The 16,459-nt window shown below is 45.4% G+C and overlaps 1 protein-coding gene across 6 annotated transcripts in view; it reads left to right on the top strand.

Annotated features, from left to right (window-relative positions):
• Nucleotides 1–16,459, top strand: part of LOC122539841 (2',3'-cyclic nucleotide 3' phosphodiesterase) — a 29,317-nt gene that overhangs the window by 3,568 nt on the left and 9,290 nt on the right. For 2 of the 6 annotated variants that reach the window (XM_043674947.1, XM_043674948.1), the window contains one exon: nucleotides 14,269–14,899. In XM_043674947.1, coding sequence (XP_043530882.1) covers nucleotides 14,269–14,899 — 631 coding nt within the window. Of the gene's footprint in view, nucleotides 1–2,216; nucleotides 2,362–3,287; nucleotides 3,362–3,833; nucleotides 3,861–8,434; nucleotides 8,630–14,268; nucleotides 14,900–16,459 lie in introns of those variants that run through there. The other 4 variants (XM_043674946.1, XM_043674950.1, XM_043674949.1 and 1 more) reach the window with 4 other exon arrangements.

The following is a 16,459-nucleotide window of genomic DNA, read 5'->3' on the forward strand; positions in this document are numbered from 1 at the left end:
GACAATACTTGAGGGGAGTCAGAGTTGGAAGAGTGTAGTTGGGGGAGGAGTTGAGGGTGCCTTGGTGCGGGGGAGGAGTTGGGGGCAGTCAGATCCAGGGGTTAGGATGGGGTATGGGCAAATGTAGTTGGATTAGACTATGTAATTGGAGAGGTTGGGTGGGGTGGTGAGAGTTGGGGTGATTGACACCATTAACCTGTGTGTTACACCTGAGATGAAACTGATGAACAATTTTCCAATAATAGATGGGGTGGCACAGTGGTTAGCACTGCTGCCTCACAGCTCCAGAGACCCAGGTTCAATTCCTGCTTCAGTCTTTGTGGAGTTTGCATATTCTCCCCATGTCTGCGTGGGTTTCCTCCGCGTGCTCCAGTTTCCTCCCACATTCCAAAGATGTTAGGTGCTAAATTGCCCGGATTGTGAGGTGAAGGGGTAAATGTAGGGGAATGGATCTGGGTGGGTTGCTCTTGGGAGGGTCGGTGTGGACTTGTTGGGCCGAAGGGCCTGTTTCCACACTGTAAATAATCTAATCTAAATAGCACCAAGTCTCTGACACTGAAATCAGTTTAAGAGACATTTGCACAGTGTCTCAGACATCTGAACCCTCCTGGAAATACGCAACAGGTGTTGGCACCTGAAATGCAACAGCAATTTGAGTTCAGTCCATCGCCGTTCCCCATACCACAGGATCTGGCCTGATCTGTCGGATTCATTGATAGAATTTTGCCAGGACAGGTTGATGGTATGGGGTGAGGAGCCCCCTCCCCCCCCGATGGATTAATGCCAATGAGTGTTTAATGTGGAACTGAGGGAGCAGGGAGGCTTTAGTTGACATTACTAAGCATTTTAATGCTGCTGCTGTGAACCTCTATAATAAGTTTGTTACCAGCTGGAATGAGAAAGGACTTAGAATCATAACATCATACAGCACAGAAACAGACTCTTCGGTCCAACCAGTCTATGCTGACCATAATCCCAAATTAAAATAGTCCCATCTGTCTGCCCTTGGCTGCTGTCTTTCCAAACCTTCCCTGTTCATGTACTTATACAAATGCCTGTTAAATGTTGTAACTGTACCTGTATCTATCATTTCCTCTGGTAGTTCATTTCTCACACAAACTAGTCTCTGTGTAAAGGCGTTGCCCTCATGTCCTTTTTAAATCTTTCTCCTCTCACCTTAAAAATATACCCCCCAGTTTTGAACTCTCCCACCCTAGGGGAAAGACCCTTAGCTATTTACTTTATTGATGGCACTCATGATTTTAGAAACCTCAATAAAGTCAACCTCCTACACTCCAGTGAAAAAAAGTCCCAGTCTATTTTTAGATCTCAAAGCCTTTGTTTTCCCAAGTTGAGGGTATAAACCCAAATAATGAAACAATAGGCCTTACTCTGACCTAGCGTGGGTTCCTCAACTGAGACTCTGTACCCAGCTAGGGGGTCTGTGAGAAAGCTAAAAGCAGATCACCAAAACATATTGTCAGAAATACGTCAAAACGTTCACCCGAATGAACACGTTTTGAGCAAATGCCTCTTTTAGATTAGATTCCCTCCAGTGTGAAAACAGGCCCTTTGGCCCACACCGACTCTCCAAAGAGCAACCCACCCAGACCCATTCCTCTATATTTACCCCGAACTAATGCACCTAACACTACGGGCAATTTAGCACAGCCAATTCACCCAATCTACACATGTCTGTGACAGTGGGAGGAAACTGGAGCAAACCCACACAGACACGGGGAGAATGTGCAAACTCCATACAGACAGTTGCCCGAGATGGGAATTGAACCCGGGTCCCTGGCACTGTGAGGCAACAGTGCTAGCCACTGAGCCACCGTGCCAATTTTAGATTTTATTGTCACGTACTCAAGTACAGGAATACAGTGAAAGGTGTATAATGTCGTCACACATGGCACCATCTTAGGTACAAAGGTACCTAGATACAAAAATAAAGATACAAGGCCATAAAAGAGACAGAATTAAAGAAGTTAAGCATTATCTTCATAGAATAAGTAGAAAAATAAAGAAATAAGGTAATAGTTAACATAAACACATAAATTCTGTAAACCTGGCCTTCCAGTGTTGACGATTGAGGTGCTCCTTTGGAGGTCATAGGTCAGAGGAGATTTCCCATTGAGGGGATTTTGTAGAAGTGGATTAGCCAGAAAACCTGATTAATTGGGGACGACGGATTGAAGGAACAGTGTTTAACCAGGGATCTCGGGGAATAACAGAAAAAGATCCTGAGCAAAAATGGAGAGTAAACTCGAAACAATTCAACAGAATTTAAATTTTATTGACAAGAAGCTTTCAGAATTGAAGAAGGAGATGGAGCTAAGAAACAGGCTGCTATTTATGGAGGTGAGAGATTGTGTGTAATTCAAGGGAATTAAGGATGGACAGTAAATGCTGTCCTTGACAACGAAGGTCCATTGGCAAATGAATTTTTTAAAATGTTGTGAATCAGTCCAGTGGAATTTTACAATTGCAAACTAACTGTAAAATGTCTGGAAAAAGAATATAGCATTTACTGAATAATTCACAGCTGGTTTAAAGCAGTGGTTTTGCCTGTTTCTGGTGCTTGCTGATTATCATTGAATTAACAAACGTCACCAAATGCCAACAACTGCAACAACAACTTGCTTTCAAATAGCAGCTCTGAACTTAGTAAAAAAAAATCCCAAAGGCACTTTTCAGAAGCATTATCAAACAAAACATTTCATACTGTGTCACATAGGGAAATATTTGAAGGAGTAACCAGATCTTAGGCACTGTCTGAGGGCTAAAGGGATCAAAGGGTGTGGGGAGAGAGCAGGAACAGGGGACTGAGTTGGATGGTCAGCCATGATCATATCAAATTGCAGAACAGGCTTCAAGGGCTGAATGGCCAACTGCTTCTCCTATTCTCTATGTTTCTGTCATTAGTCTGTGGAATTCGCTTGCCCAGAGCACAGTGGAGTCAGGGTTAATAAATAGTTTTAAGGCTGAGTTAGATAGATTCTTGATAGACAAGGGAATCAAAGGGTGTTAGGGGTAGGTGGGTGAGTACAGGTGGGAGCAGATTTGAGGGGTAGAATGGCCTGTTTTGGCTCCTAATTCATCCATATGTTCTTATTTGTTGCAGAGATAGGTATTAAAGGAGTTGAGAAAGGTAGAGAAGTGGGGAGATATTTGGATCTGACAGACAAAGCCGGTGACATCAAAGGTAGAGTGTTAAAAACTCAGAACGCATGGGCGGCCAGAATTGGAGGAGGGTAGAAATCTCGGAGGATTATAGGGGCTGGAGGAGGTTCTTATACAGGAAGGAGGTGTGGTGCCAGAGTAATTCGGAAAGATAGACCGGCAACAACGTTCGCATTGAGTGAGTAAAATGTTCATAAGTATAAATCTGTTTAATTGTGCAACTAATTTTTACGCCAAAGAAACTTTATTTGTACCACAGGGAATTCATGAAAGTTTTGTAAAACCAAAGGTGGCGTCTTGGAACTAAAGCATTTGAGAAGTTCTGTACAAATCGCAAGGGGCTCACAAAGTTGAAGCTTAATCCAGTATTAATTTTGAGGTTTTACTGTTGCAACTGTACTTTGTCCAGCTGCTAAAGATGTACCATCTCGTTGGGTAGACTTGTTGTCTTGTAGCAGCTGCCAATGGATGTAAGGTACTCTTTAAGTTATGGTTCACAGCCTGCCTCTACCCTTGAGTAATCCTGCAAACTGTCAGTCGCGCACGGTTTGCCAACAGACCTGCAGCAATGGAAGGTTACACTGTGGTTAGATACTTTCTCCAGCAAACATTCCAGGTAAAGACAAGAAATATGGAGCTTTGACAGAGACCTGGTGCTCTTAAAGATGGCTTTGAAGGTATGCATTTCTACATTGCATGATTTACTGAGAATAAAAGGCATCATAATGAATACTGCCCTGACCCCTTTGTGAAGAACAACTGGGGAGATATAGAACATAGAATGTTCCAGTGCAGTACAGACCCATTCGGCCCTCGATGTTGCACCGACCTGTGAAACCAATCTGAAGCCCACCTAACCTACACTATTAAATTTTCATCCATATGTTTATCCAATGACCATTTAAATGCCCTTAAAGTTGGCTAGTCTACTAATGTTGCAGGCAGGACATTCCATGCCCTTACTACTCTCTCTCTGAGTAAAGAAACTACCTCTGACATCTGTCCTTTATCTATCACCCCTCAATTTAAAGCTATGTTCCCTTGTGCTAGCCATCTCTCAGGTCCAAGGCAGTTATTTGTCCCTCAATCAACATTTAAAAAGCAGATTATCTGACCGATATTACATTGCTGATATGGTAGCTTGCTATAAATTCGTTGGCTGCTATGTTTCTTATATTACTACCCTCCAACATTGTGGCTGAGCTGGTGGAATTCTTCCCTCTGAGTCACAGGGACCTGCTTCCAAGTTCCAAAAAGGGGAAATGCAGTTACCATGAGTCACCCACTCACCCATAATTAGATTAGATTACTTTTTTAGATTAGATTAGATTACTTACAGTGTGGAAACAGGCCCTTCGGCCCAACAAGTCCACACCGACCCGCCGAAGCGTAACCCACCCATTCCCGTACATTTACCCCTTTTACCTAACACTACGGGCAATTTAGCATGGCCAATTCACCTGACGTGCACATCTTTGGACTGTGGGAGGAAACCGGAGCACCCGGAGGAAACCCACGCAGACACAGGGAGAATGTGCAAACTCCACACAGTCAGTCGCCTGAGTCGGGAATTGAACCCAGGTCTCTGGCGCTGTGAGGCAGCAGTACTAACCACTGTGCCACCGTGCCGCCCAAATGGGGAGAGAGAAAGAGAGAGAGAGAGAGACAGAGAGACAACTAGTGGTGAGTTTAACCTAAAGCACCACGCCTCAGTTGACGGGGGTGATTGAGAAGGACGGACCTTTCATGGTAACCTCGTAGGAGTCAAACTCACCTTGTTGATACAACTCTGCATCACAAGGCCAGGCGACTGAGCTAACCAATCCCCTACTGAAGGAGTTATACCCAACAGACACTGACGATAAACTACGTTCCTGGTCCTCTGTTTGGGTCGATGAGTGAGATCTCAGGGCTCTGTTTGAAGGTGGAACAGCAGTGTTCTTCCTGGAGGCCTGAGAATGCTTATCCCTCAGTGAATGGTACCATAACAGATTTACTTGAACTGAACTCTCCTGATCTTCTGCAGGTCAAGGGACAGTGAGAGTCCCTAGTCCATGGTAGGTATCCCAATCCTCAAGGTTCCCCCATAAAGGAATTTGCCGGATCTGCTTCGGCTGGCCCTGGCCTCTTTTCGCTTTTGATGATGCCCATTTAACTGGCACTGTGTTGGATGTACATCAAGGGAGGGCATTCGTCTCCTGCCTGTCTCAGGTTGTCCCCCTATGATAGTGTCCTCTGAGAGCTCTGTGTCGCCCTCCTTCATTGGTGATGTTGTCCCTCTAAGTGGTTCCCAGGATCTCATGTTGGCAATGCTGATGGAAGACATTGAACTAAAACGGCCAGGACAGATCATGGGGTCATTATCGCGTTAATGTTGTGGGAGCGGATTGTGTGCAAGTGGGCTGTCACATTTCCTACACCAGAACATTGACTATACTTTGAAAGGTTCTGTAAGGCTGCTCCGAAGAAGCTTGAGGTTGTGAAAGCACCAAGGAACTGCACAACCTTCTTTTTCAAACTTGCGTTAAATTTCAGGCGTTGATTGTAACTTGAATTAAGAGACCCGTGTAAGTTTTAGTCGTTATTCTGTGTATTGAATGTATGGAAGTGAGAAATCTGTTTAGAAGTGTTAAGAGGAAGGCTGCAAGCTTGGAAGGTTTTATCTGATAATGATACTGGATTTAGAAAGTGGTGCCAAGTGGAAAACCCCTACTAGATCTTGACCATCTGTGGGCTGGTCTTAATTTAACAGCAAAGTGTTTTTAGAGCAGATTCTTTCTTTATTGGAGTGAAGTAAATCAGGAACCAATGACCTTGTTAGAACTTACAGGTTATAATTACCAGAAGGGTCAGGCCAGAGAATAAAGACACTTGTACCTCCCTGTCGAAATATGTTCTGAAAAAAACAAGGGTGGCACTCTGGCTCAGTGATTAGCACTACTGCCTCACAGGGCTATGGATCCAGGTTCGATTCCAGCCTTGGGCGGTTGTCTATGTGGAGTTTGCACATTTCCCCGAGTTCGTGTGGGTTTACTCCGGGTGCTCTGATTTCCTCCCACAATCACAGTTGTGCAGGTTCGGTGAATTGGCCATGCTAAACTGCCCATGGTGTTCAGGGATGTGTAGTTGAGGTGCATTAGTCAGGGGTAAATGTAAAGTAATAGGTTAGGGAAATGGTTCTGGGTGGGAAGCTCTTCGGAGGGTCATTGTGGACTTGTTGGGCTGAAGTGCCTGTTTCCACACAGTAGGGATTCTATATCTGCCAGGCGTCCAGAGGTGAGTGTCTATTATAAATAGTTCATTGTCAGTAAACACATTCCTAGTCTTTTGCTTGCTGTATCAGGAAACCCTCTGGTATTTAATGTCCTCATGACCACCAACCCTATCCCAAAGAACATCCTTTGTGCTTTCTTCCCCCTCCCCCACTTCCACCGGCTTAAAAACTCTTCCATCCCGATTTCACTTCAGTTCTTGTTGAAAGCTCCATCCACCTGAAACTTTCAGTCTCTTTCTCTCTCCTCAGATCTGCCTCAGCCATTTGCTGTTCTTATTTCAGATTTCCAGTCTGCAGTACTTTTGTGTTATAGTTACAAGGATGTTGCCAAATGATTTGTTTTGCATTTTTGTTCTTTTAAGAACAAAGAAACAGCAGGTACTCCCAGTGACATTTGTGTTCTGCATAACCTTTGACCTGTAATTGCTTCAAGCCAGAATCTGGGGACTTAGAAACTAGGCACAGGAATAGGCCATTCAGCCCTTTGAGTCTGTTCTCCAATCAGTGGGTCATCATGGATGATCCTCGATCCAATGCCATATTCCCACTTTCTCCCCATACCCCTTTAAAATCTCAACAATCATCTCTCTCCTTTTTAAAAATGTATTCATTAATTTGGCCTCTGCAGCCTTCTGTGGTCGAGAATTCCACAGGTTCTCATCGTCGAGTGAAGGCATTTTCCTCATCTCAGTCCAAAATGGTCTACCCTGTATCCTGAGACCGTGTCCCTGGTTCTGGACTTCCCCAACTGGGGAACCATCCTTCCTGCATTCCAGTCTGTCTTAGCCCTGTTAGAATTCTATATGTTTCAATCAGATCCTCTCTCTCGTTCTTCTAAACTCTAGTGAACAGAGTCGCAACAGTCAAAGTGATCCCTCTTCAAAAAAATAGCCCAGCCATTCCCTCTCCGAAGGCTTGGGTTGCTGCATAAAAGCCAAATGAAAACACAAAGTGCTGGAGAAATTCAGCCACTGTGGAGAAAACATGAGAATGAAAGTTTCAGGTCAGAAATATCTCTTCCTCAGAATTTTTCCTTTTGTTTGCGGACTGAATTAAATTGAATTGAATTGAATTGAAATGAATTTATTGTCACGTGTACCAAGGCACAGTGAAAAGCTTTGTCTAGTGAGGAATACAGGCGGATCACAGAGTTAAGTAGCATAGATAAGTAAATAATAGGTAAACAGCAGCGAAAGCAATAACACAGGTACAGGCGAATCTTAAGAGTTTGAGAGTCCATTCAGTATTCTAACAACAGTAGGGTAGAAACTGTTTAGAAACCGGCTGGTGTGTGTGTTCAGGCTTCTGTACCTTCCCCCCGATGGTAGAGGTTGTAGAAAAACATTGCCAGGGTGAGACGGATCTTTGAGAGTGCTGGCAGCCTTTCCTGACAGCGGGCCTGGTAGATGGATTCTTTAGATGGGAGGTTGGCCTTTGTGATTGTCTGGGCCAAGTTCACCACTCTCATGGTTTCCACCATCCAGTGCCCAAAATCTGCTCCATTTCATTGGCTGGAGACATGTCATTATTAACAGCTCCACCCAATTACAAATCTCTCCTCAAACTTGTAGAGTTCTAGCACTGAGCAAGTTTATGAATTGCTGAAGAAGAGTCCTATTGGACATTAACTCTGTCTCTTTGTCGACAGACGCTGCCAGATCTGCTGAGTTTCTCCATCACCCTCTGTGTTTGTTTCAGATTTCCAGCACCTGCAGTATTTTGCTTTGCTTTCTCCTGTTTACGATCCTACCTGTTAAATCAGTGGCTGTTTTCTTATGAACGTTGTTCTGTAACCGGACATCCCTCGCTATATTTGCATATGGCGGAGCTCTACCTCCTCAGAAAGGTGCAGATGTTAAAGCTGGCAGTGTGTTTAACATTGAACCGTTAACCACACACAGGAAGTCTCTGTGTTCAGCCTTCACACAAACAGCTTGTGACACCTGCTTCTGTACTGCTGTGCGCACTCAGTTATTCCAGAGCAGTTGGCGATTTGTGTACATGTTAGAAAACTCCCTACACCTCTCTTGCCTCTCCAGCTCACTTTCGTCCTTTGACACCTTCCCTAAAACCTTCCTCTTTGGCTGAGCATTCGCTAGTCTGACCTCGTACCTTCTCATGCTCTGTTTTATTATACTCCACTGAAGCATCCTGAGACACTGAAGGCTCTGAGTAAGTTTCTATTTTACTTTCTTGTATTCACTCGTGGGACATGGGCACCTCTGCCTGGATCAGGGTTTATTTCTGTCCGCAGTTGCCTCTTCAGAAGGTGGTGGTGAGCTGCCTTCTCAAACTGTTACAATCCATGTGCTTTAAGTAGATCCTCAATGCCCTTCGGGAGGAAATTCCAGGAATTTGACCCAGTGACAGTGAAGGAATGCCGATATATTTCCACGTCAGGATGGTGTGTGGCTTGGAGGGGAACTTGAAGGTGGTGGTGTTCCCATGGATCTGCTGCTCTAGTCCTTTTAGGTAGAAGTGGTCATGGATTTGGAAGATGCTGTTTATGGATCTTTGGTTACACACTGCTGCTAATGAGCCTCAGTGGTGGAGAGAGTGAACATTTGCGGATGTGGTGACAATCGATTGGCCTGCTTTGTCCTGGATGGTATCAAGCGTCTTGAGTGTTGCTGGAACTGCACCCATCCAGTCAAATGGGGAGTATTCCATCACACCCCTGACTTGTGTGCCTTTTAGGTAGTGGACAGGCTTGGGGGAGTCAGGAGGTGAGTTACTCCCCGCGGTATCTCTAGCCTGTGACCTGCTCTTGTAGCCACAGTATTTATATTGCTAGTCTAGTTCAGTTTCAGGTCAGAGGTAACCCCCCCGGTTTTTGATAGTGGGGGATTCAGGTGATAGTAATGTCGCTGATGGTTAGATTGTCTCTTGTTGGAGTTGGTCATAGCCTGGCAATTAAGTGGCACAAATGTGAGTTGTCACTTCAGCGCCTGGATATTGTCCAGATTTTGTTGCATTTGAACGTGGCCTGCTTCAAAGTCTGAGGAATCATGAATAATGCTCAACTTTGTGCAAACATCAGTGAACTCCCCACTTTTGACCTCCTGACGGAGGGAGGGAGATTGATGAAGCAGTTGAAGATAGTTGGGCCTAGGATGCTATCCTGAGCAACTCCTGAAAAGGTGTCCTGGAGCTGAGATGACTGACCTCTGACAACCACCATCATCTTCTTACGTGTCAGGTATGATTCCAATCAACAGAGAGTCTCTCCCCCCCCCCCCCCCACCGATTCCCACTACTCCAGTTTTTATTAGGGCTCTGTGATGTCACACGTGGTCAAATGTGGCCTTGACATGAAGGCCAGTCCCTGTTACCTCCCCTCTGGAATTCAGCTGTTTTGTCCAAGTTTGAATCAAGGCTGTAAAGAGGTCAGGAGCTGGCTGAACCCAAACTGGGCGTCACTGAGTAGGTGCTGCTTGGTAGCACTATTGATAACACCTTCCATCACTTTACTGAGGGTCAAGAGTAGATGGGGCGGTAATTGGCAAAGTTGGATTTGTCTTGCTTTTCATATACAGGACACACCTGGGCAATTTTCCACATTGTTGGGTAGATGCCAGTGTTGTAACTGTACTGGAACAGCTTGGCGAGTGGAGTGGCAGGTTCTGGAGCACAAGCCTTCAATAGCATTGCTGGAATGTTGTCAGGGCCCATAGTCATCGCAGTATCCAACTGTTTCTTGATATCACATAGAGCAAATCAAATGGGATGAAGACTGCTTCTGTAATGCTGGGGACCACTGCAGGAGGCTGAGATGGATTAGTTGGCACTTCTGGCTGAAGATTACTGCAAAACATTCAGCCTTACCTTTTGGACTGAGGTGCTGGGCTCTTCCGACATTGAGGCTGGGGATATTTGTAGAGCCTCCTCCTCCAGTGAGTTGTTTAATTGTCCACCATCATTTACAACTGGATGTGGCAGGATTGCAGAGCTTAGATCTGATCTGATTCTTAGAGCTGAATTGCTTAGCTCTGCCTATCACTTGCTGCTTATGCTGTTGGGTATGTATGTAGTCCTGTTTAGTAGCTCTGCCAGGTTGACACCTCATCTTCAGGTTTGCCTGGTGCTGCTCCTGGCATGCCCTCCTGCCCTCTCCATTGAACCAGGGTTGATCCCCTGGCTTGATGGTAATGGTTGAGTGGGGGATATGCTGGGCCATGAGGTTACAGATTGTGCTGGAGAACAATTCTCCTGCTATTGATGGCCCACAGTGCCTCATGGATGCCCAGTCTTGAGTTGCTAGATCTGTTCGAATTCTGCCCCACTTGCCACAGTGATAGTGCCACACAACACGATAGAGGATATTCTCAAGGTGAAGGCGGGATTTTGTCTCCACAAGGACTGTGCGGTGATCACTCTTATCAATACTGTCATGGACAGATACATCTGCAGTTGGCAGATTGGTAAGGTTGAGGTCAAGTATGTTTTTTCCTCTTGTTGATTCCCTCACCACTTTCTGCATTCCCAGTCTAGCAGCGATGTCCTTTAGGAATCAACCATCTTGATCAATAGTCCTGCTGCTGAGCCACCCTTGGTGGTGGGCATTGAAATCCCCCACCCAGAGGATATTTTGTGCCCATGCCAGCCGCAGTGCTTCCTCCAAGTGTTGTTCAACTTGGCGGAGTGCCCATACATCTGCCAAGAGAGGATGGTAAGTGGTAACCAGCAGGAAATTTCCTTGCTCGTGTTTAATCTGATGTCAAAACACTTTGTGGGGTCCATAGTCAATGTTGGGTCCTCCGAGAGCAACTCCCTGCTGACTGTATCCCACTGTGCCACCACTTCTGCTGGGTTTGTCCTGCCAGTGGGATGGGATATATTCAGGGATAGCAATGCTGGTGTCTGGGACGTTGTTTGTATGGTAAGTGTGACTCTACCAGGGTGTTGCTTGACTAGTCTGTGACAGACAGCTCTCGTAACTTTGGTACACGCCCACAGACATAAGGAGGACTTTGCAGAGTCAACAGGACTGGTTTTGCCTTTTTGTTCTGGTGCCTAGTTCAATGCCAGGTGGTCTGTCCATATTCCTTCCTGCTTTGAGACTTTCTAGTGATTGATACAACTTGGCCACTTCAGAGGGCATTTGCAAATTGTCCACATTGCTGTGAGTCTGGAGTCGCGTAGAGACCAGACCAGGTAGTTGTCTTCTCGAATTGATATTAGTGTACCAGATGGACTTTTTCTGACAATTGACGATGGTCATCTTGAGACTCTTAATTCCAGAATATTTTTTATTGCGTTCAGATTCCACCATCTGCCATGGCAGAACATTACCTGGATGTCTCAATTAATAGTCTAATGAGAATAGTACCAGGCCATTGGCTCCCCATCATTGTTGTTTCTTGGAATAAATCATGTTCCAATGTATGTTTTGTTCTGATTCAGTAGGTTAGGGAAGATGTTGAGATGTGAGATTAAACCAGGGCTCTATCTGCTTCTCGGGATGTCAAACATCCCACTGCACTATTTCATGGAAGTATGGGGGAATTACCCCTTTATCTGCATTACAAAAGCAGTCATGTTACTCTCTGTTGGAACTCACTGTGTACAAGTGGGCTGCAGTGTTTGCTACATCCCGACACTGGCTGTACTTTATTGGCTGAAAAGCATTTTGTGGCATCCAGTGGTCATGTAAAGTGCTGTATAAATTCAAATCTTGAATGGCATTGAATAAAGGCATAGAAAGTCATAACTAAATTTGCTGATGACACAAAATTAGATTAGATTAGATTAGATTCCCTACAGTGTGGAACAGGCCCTTTGTGTGGCATTGTAGACATTGTTGACGATAGGACAAAATTACAAAGGGATATTGGTAAACCAAGTGAATGGGCAAACTGTGGCAAATGGATTTCAATATAATTGTGAAGTTATCCATTTTAATCTGAAAAGGCACAGGTCAGAGGCTTTTCTAGATGGTGTCAAGTTAAATACAGTGGCTGTCCAAAGAGACGTGGACTTCAGATCTTTAAAATTTCATGAACAGGTGCAGAAAATAATCAAGGAGGCTAATCCTTATGATTAGATTAGATTCTCTACAGTGTGGAAGCAGTCTGGGGCCAACAAGTCCACACCGCCCTCTGAAGAGAAACCCATTCCCCTACATTTACTTCTGACTATGCACCTAACACTGTGGGCAATTTAGCATGGCCAATTCACCTAACCTGCACATCTTTGGATTGTGGAAGGAAACCAGAACAAACCCACGCAGACACAGGGAGAATGGATAAACTCCACACAGACAGGCGGGAATCGAACCCAGGACCCTGACGCTGTGAGGCAGCAGTGCTAACCACTGAGCCACCGTGCCGCCCATCTAGAGGGCTGGAGTAGAAGGTTGTAGAAGTTGTGCTGCAACCATACAAAGCCCTGAGTAGGCCCAACTCAGGGTACTGTGAGTGGATCAGGCCACCACACCTTAGGAAGGAGGTATTGGCCTTGGGGGAGTACAGCATAGGTTTACAAGGAAGATATCTCGATTTCAGGGATTGAGTTCTTAGAAAAGATTATACAAATAAGGCCTGTTTTCTCAAGAATTTAGAATGTTAAGGAGTGACCTGATCCGAAGATATGAAAATAAAAAGACAGGGTAGATAAAGAAAACTATTTCCAATATTTGAGGATTCTAGAACTAGGAGCCTAGTCAGAGAATTAGGGTCAGACTGTTCAGGAGAGATGTGTGGAAGCACTAATATACACAAAGCTTGGGAGAGATTTGGAACTCTCTTCCACAAATGACAGATGACGCTGGATCAGTTGTTAATTTTCAATCTGAGATAGATGCATTTTTGCGATACAGAAGGGGATATGGGTTAAGGACAGGTATATGGAGTGAGACCACAAATCAGCTGTGGTCTCACTGAATGGTGGAACAGGCTTGAGAGGGGCTGAATGGCCTACTCCTGCTTCCAGTTAGATTAAAGATTCAACATCTGGCACATTTACATGAGAGGTCACTGCTGTAATTCTGAAACAAACTCTGACAATGCTGGAGAAACTTAACAGGTCTGGCAACATCTGTGTAGGGAGAGAAACAGAGTTAAGTCCAGTACGACTCATCTACAGAACAGTTCTTGAGAACAGTCTTCTTGGATTTGAAATGTTAATTCTTTATCTTTCTGACGTGGAGGTGCCGGTGTTGGACTGGGGTGGACAAGGTCATGAGTCACACGATGCCAGGTTATAGTCCAACAGGTTTACTGAAATCTGCCCGAAACATCGATTCTCCTGCTCCTCGGATGCTGCCTGACCTGCTGTGCTTTTCCAGCACCACATTCTCCACTATAGTCCAACAGGTTTATTTGAAATCACACAGGACCCAGGGGCTGCACTCCGAAAGCTTGTGTGATTTCAGTAAACCTGTTGGATTATAGTGGAGAGTGTGGTGCTGGAAAAGCACAGCAGGTCAGGCAGCATCCGAGGAGCAGGAGAATCGACGTTTCGGGCATAAGCACCTCATCAGGAAATCCTGATGAAGGGCTTTTGTCCGAAATATTGACTCTGCAGATGCTGCCTGACCTGCTGTGCTTTTCCAGCACCACACTCTTGACTTTGATCTCCTGCATCTGCAGTCCTCACTTTCTCACTGTTGCACTGTAACCTGGTGTCATGAGACTTCTGGCTTTATATTCTGCAATGTGGCGGATGAATTTCTCTGGCTGTCTCTGTGTTTGTTTCAGAATTCCCAGCATCCACGGTATTGGATGTGCATCGCTTCAAGTTCTGTTGCCTTCCTGGAAGTTCTTTTTTGCCATTCTGACTTGGTTTTTGTTTTTTTATAATTTGTTTTGTAGATTAGAAACCTGACAACAATGGGCTCAAAACCGTCAAAGGTCAAAAGTAACTTCCCGTTCCTTCGTGACGATGGCACGGTCAAGACAATTAAAGAAGCCCACACCGTCTTCATTCTGCGTGGTCTGCCTGGCAGTGGCAAGTCAACCCTCGGCAAAGTAATCACCGATTTTTACCACGGATCCTCGGCCTGCACTTTCCCTGAGCCTTTGAAGTTTCCTCCCAGGGTGGACGAGGACGAGGCTGACCCTGAGCGGTACGCCCAGGTGGATGAGGAACTCAAAAGGAGCTTTAAGGAGAATAAAAACGTCATAGTAGTCGATGACAACCACCTCTCTGCCAAACGGCTGGACCGCCTCACCAGCCTGGCCAGAGACAACGACTACATTGCCCTCATCGTCAGCCCGAAGACACTGTGGAGGAACGACTGCGAGAAGCTTGCGAAACAAAACCAGTGGAAACTAAGCGTGGAACAGTTGAGCAGCATGAAGCAAAGCTTTCGGGCCTACATCATACCGTATTTCTTTGGCTGGTTCTTGCTGAGGAGGAGTGCCCGGGAGATGCGCGAGAAAGCGGAAGATTTTCTGAATCAACTGAGCAACTCGGAGGTGTTTTTGAAAGAGTTTGTCAGCTGTATGTGATCCTGTCTGTTTTGATCCTGCCTGATTTTGTCATCTGTATGTGATCCTGTCTGTTTTTGCAAGGATCAGTGCCATACAAATCTGCACCAACTTGGCAATTCCAGTTTTCCTGCTGAAGACGGCAGGTTAGGCCTGAGAGGCTCTGGCACTTGGTAAAAGCACCTGTGCTTCGTGAGGCAGTGAGCTATTTGACTGTGGAAACCATTGCAGCAGTATATAGTTCAGTCACCATCTGACCATCCACACAGCAGAGCACAGGATTCCACTCCTGCGAGACAGAGTTGGAGTTCAAAGAAAACAAAGTCAAAATTATAAGATAGAGCCCCTTAAATCTAATAAGGAATTTGGAAGGTGCATCTTCACCTGGTGAGAGGCTAGAGTGTGGGGGAGTCGAGGAGTGTGGGGGAGTCGAGGAGTGTGGGGGAGTCGAGGAGTGTGGGGGAGTTGAGAAAAGTGAAGGAGTGGGAGTGTGGGGGAGTCAAGTGTGGGTTCAAGTGGGGGAGTCGAGGAGTGTGGGTGAGTCGTGGAGTGTGGGTGAGTCGAGGAGTGTGGGTGAGTCGAGGAGTGTGGGTGAGTCGAGAAAAGTGAAGGAGTGGGAGTGTGGGGGAGTCAAGTGTGGGTTCAAGTGTCACCTGCTCCAGTGGTTTGTCGAGTCATAGTCATAGAGATAGCATGTATTCCATGAGATCTAACCTTGCTAACCAGTCTCCCATTGGGAACCTTGTCGAACGCCTTACTGAAGTCCATATAGATCACGTCCACTGCTCTGCCCTCATCAATCTACTTTGTTACTTCTTCAAAAAACTCAATCAAGTTTGTGAGACGTGATTTCCCACACACAAAGCCATTTTAACTATCCCTAATCAGTCGTTGCCTTTCCAAATACATGCACATCATGTCCCTCAAGATTCTCTCCAACAACTTGCCCACCACCGATATCAGGCTCACCGGTCTATAGTTCCCTGGCTTTTCCTTACCACCTTTCTTAAATACTGGCACCACTTTAACCAACCTCCAGTCTTCCGGCACCTCACCTTTCAGGAGAGTTAGTGAGTTTGCAGATGACACCAAAATTGGAGGTGTAGTGGACAGCGAGGAAGGTTACCTCAGATTACAATGGGATCTTGATCAGATGGGCCAAATATCTCAGCAAGGGGCCCAGCTATCACTTCCCTAGTTTCCCATAGAGTTCTAGAGTACATCTCATCAGGTCCTGGGGATTTATCCACCTTTGTGTTTTAGGATATCCAGCACTTCCTCCTCTGTCATAAAGACATTTTTCAAGATGTCACCATCTATTTCCCCACATTCTATATCTTCCATGTCCTTCTCCACAGTAAACACTGATGCAAAATACTCGTTTAGTATCGCCCTCATCTCCTTTGTTTCCTCACATAGGCTGCCTTGACATATGTGCCTTTCAGAAAACAAAGTGTGACTTTCTGAGTTTCTTGTTAACATTTCCTTAATACACTTGTTACTCTCTTAGACAGCCCCTCTTGGTCGATGGTGACTTGGTTCCAAATTAAAACAGGAGTTCTCAGGTGACCGA

Source organism: Chiloscyllium plagiosum, chromosome 33 (genome assembly GCF_004010195.1).
Source record: "Chiloscyllium plagiosum isolate BGI_BamShark_2017 chromosome 33, ASM401019v2, whole genome shotgun sequence".
In the NCBI taxonomy this organism is placed as follows: Eukaryota; Metazoa; Chordata; class Chondrichthyes; order Orectolobiformes; family Hemiscylliidae; genus Chiloscyllium; species Chiloscyllium plagiosum.